This window comes from Gigantopelta aegis, chromosome 6 (assembly GCF_016097555.1).
Source record: "Gigantopelta aegis isolate Gae_Host chromosome 6, Gae_host_genome, whole genome shotgun sequence".
NCBI lineage: Eukaryota > Metazoa > Mollusca > Gastropoda > Neomphalida > Peltospiridae > Gigantopelta > Gigantopelta aegis.
This window is the reverse complement of record NC_054704.1, coordinates 40,683,486-40,685,839: the sequence shown is the minus strand read 5'-3', so window position 1 is coordinate 40,685,839 and position 2,354 is coordinate 40,683,486. Positions and strand designations below refer to the sequence as shown.

Below are 2,354 nucleotides of genomic sequence, written 5' to 3'. Positions count from 1 at the left end.
AATGGCACCAGCACCGGCCTAAGCACTTGGTCGCAGTAGACTTGGGCGGTCATGTTCCCCTGGATGACGACAAGCCTTGACCTTCCATTGCTGGTGAATGCTCCCCACACCATCACGCTTCCTCCGCCAAAACGGTCGACCTCTCTGACACAGCACTGAGCATGACGTCCACCACGTCGTCGCCACGCCCTTATTCTGCCATCGGTGAAACTCATTGTGAATCAGGATTCGTCTCTAAAGACCACTGTGTTCCATTGTCTCTGAGTGAAACTGCCATGGCGTCTCGTCCACAGAAGTCGCTGTTGACGATGTAAACGGGTAAGAATGGGACCGAAGTATGGCCTTCGGGCTCTCAGTCCAGCGGTGCGCAGGCGGTTCCTGGTGGTCTGTGCGGTTACCCTCCCTCCCAGGAGCACCCTGCTGGTGGAAGTTGCTGTCGTAAAGCGGTCACGGAGATGACGTAAACGGATGTACCTGTCCTCCCTCTCTGACGTCACACGTTGAGGACCTAGTAGGGGGCGATCTGCAACTGACCCAGTTTGATGAAGACGGGTCCTCAGGTTATTTATTGTTTGTCTGCTGCAACCAAACGCACGTGCAACGACCGTCACGGACTGTCGTCCGTCTAGACGCCCTATGGCGCGATTTCGTTCTTCATTTGACAGTCTGGGCATTTCCAATAGCAACAAATTCAGTAGCGAAAGTGTGTTTTTCCAAGTGATGTGATGACAGGCTACAAGTTTCAATCGATTTGGGACGCGAAATGCAATTCGTGCCAATTTTGCACATGCAAAACATGATTTCCATCAATTTGACCCGGAACATGCGCTCACGTGTTTCGCAAGCAATCTGATCAGGTTGTTGGCAAGCTAGTGTCAAGGTAGTAACGATTCGCTCGCTAAAATTTGATGAAGGGCTGAGCTCCTTTTTATAAATGTATTTTCAAACTGTAAAGTTTTCCATTTTGTTCAGTATATAATATGTAAGAGGAATGGACATGTCTTCGAATTTTAAGCTCAAGCCAAATGTCCGAATGACACATTTGTGTGTTTAGCATATTTCTTCTTCAGATAACATAGTGGTCTTATATGTAGCACTACTCGAACTATCAACCCCAAGTTCGTTTAATATAATAGTGCTTAAATATGATGGTTATGTCAGTGGGCCCTATCACAGACTGTTCATGCAGTGTATCCAGAATTTCTATCACAGATGACCATGATAAAAAGGGCTTCCTGACATAATTTGTCTTCTTTTGTAGTTTGACTATTTTTAGTGATATATTTTGTCTCGAAGATATTTGAGCAATATCACATGTTCCTGTCTGTGTGTTGATTGTATGCGTTTGTCTGCGTGAATCTTTGTATTAATGCCTTGCTTTTTCTGTCTGTCAAATACACAAAATACACGTTTTTACATACATGGAAATGAAACAAGATCAATCCAAACGACTCAACGTCTTGACTCTAAACTAAATATTTAAAAATGGGCAATTTACAGGATTCGAACTTACTGTTCCGATTCGCATGGACAATTGACTGCCCGCAACGTTAACCACTCGGCCACCGATTAACAGTTTGGCAATAATTCAGTTTGAACCGGCCTCGATGGCGTCGTGGTTAGGCCATCGGTGTACAGGCTGGCAGGTAATGGGTTCGGATCCCAGTCGAGGCATGGGATTTTTAAATCCAGATACCGACTCCAAACCCTGAGTGAGCAAGGCTCAATGGGTAGGTGTAAACCACTTGCACCGACCAGTGATCCATAACTGGTTCAACAAAGGCCATGGTTTGTGCTATCCTGCCTGTGGGAAGCGCAAATAAAAGATCCCTGGCTGCTAATCGGAAAGAGTAGCCCATGTAGTGGCGACAGCGGGTTTCCTCTCAAAATCTGTGTGGTCCTTAACCGTATGTCTGACGCCATATAACCGTAAATAAAATGTGTTGAGTGCGTCGTTAAATAAAACATTTCTTTCTTTTTTAATACAGTTTGGTGTTAATATACTTGCCAATATCAAAATGCATCATATGAATTAATAATACACATAAAAAAGTGAACAGATCATCTGCGCGAGTCTACACAACATGTATGTATGTATGTATGTATGTATGTATGTATGAATTGATGTATGTATTGATGTATGTATGTATGTAGATATGTGTGGTGTGTGGGTGTACTTGGTCAAATTGAATATAATGCATTTATATTGTATATTTTAACCGGAGGCTAGACGTTTTAACTGCAATAATGTTATCATCCTGTTTCACCTCTGCTGTAGGTATGACTAGTGTCTGTATGTTTTTGTTTTTCCTAGCAACATTTACCCAATGAAGATAGTATTTTTTTTTTATTGT

The 2,354-nt window shown here is 43.2% G+C and overlaps 1 protein-coding gene across 1 annotated transcript; it reads right to left on the bottom strand.

The window, feature by feature from the left end:
* Positions 1-221: 221 nt before the first annotated feature.
* Positions 222-674, bottom strand: LOC121374552. The gene has a single exon (XM_041501658.1). It carries the CDS (start codon positions 672-674, stop codon positions 222-224), a length of 453 nt encoding a protein of 150 aa, XP_041357592.1.
* Between the last annotated feature and the right edge of the window lie 1,680 nt (positions 675-2,354).

Bases quoted from the DNA above. Each gene is read 5' to 3' on its own strand.
- LOC121374552 (XM_041501658.1), bottom strand. From the start codon at position 674: ATGCCCAGACTGTCAAATGAAGAACGAAATCGCGCCATAGGGCGTCTA.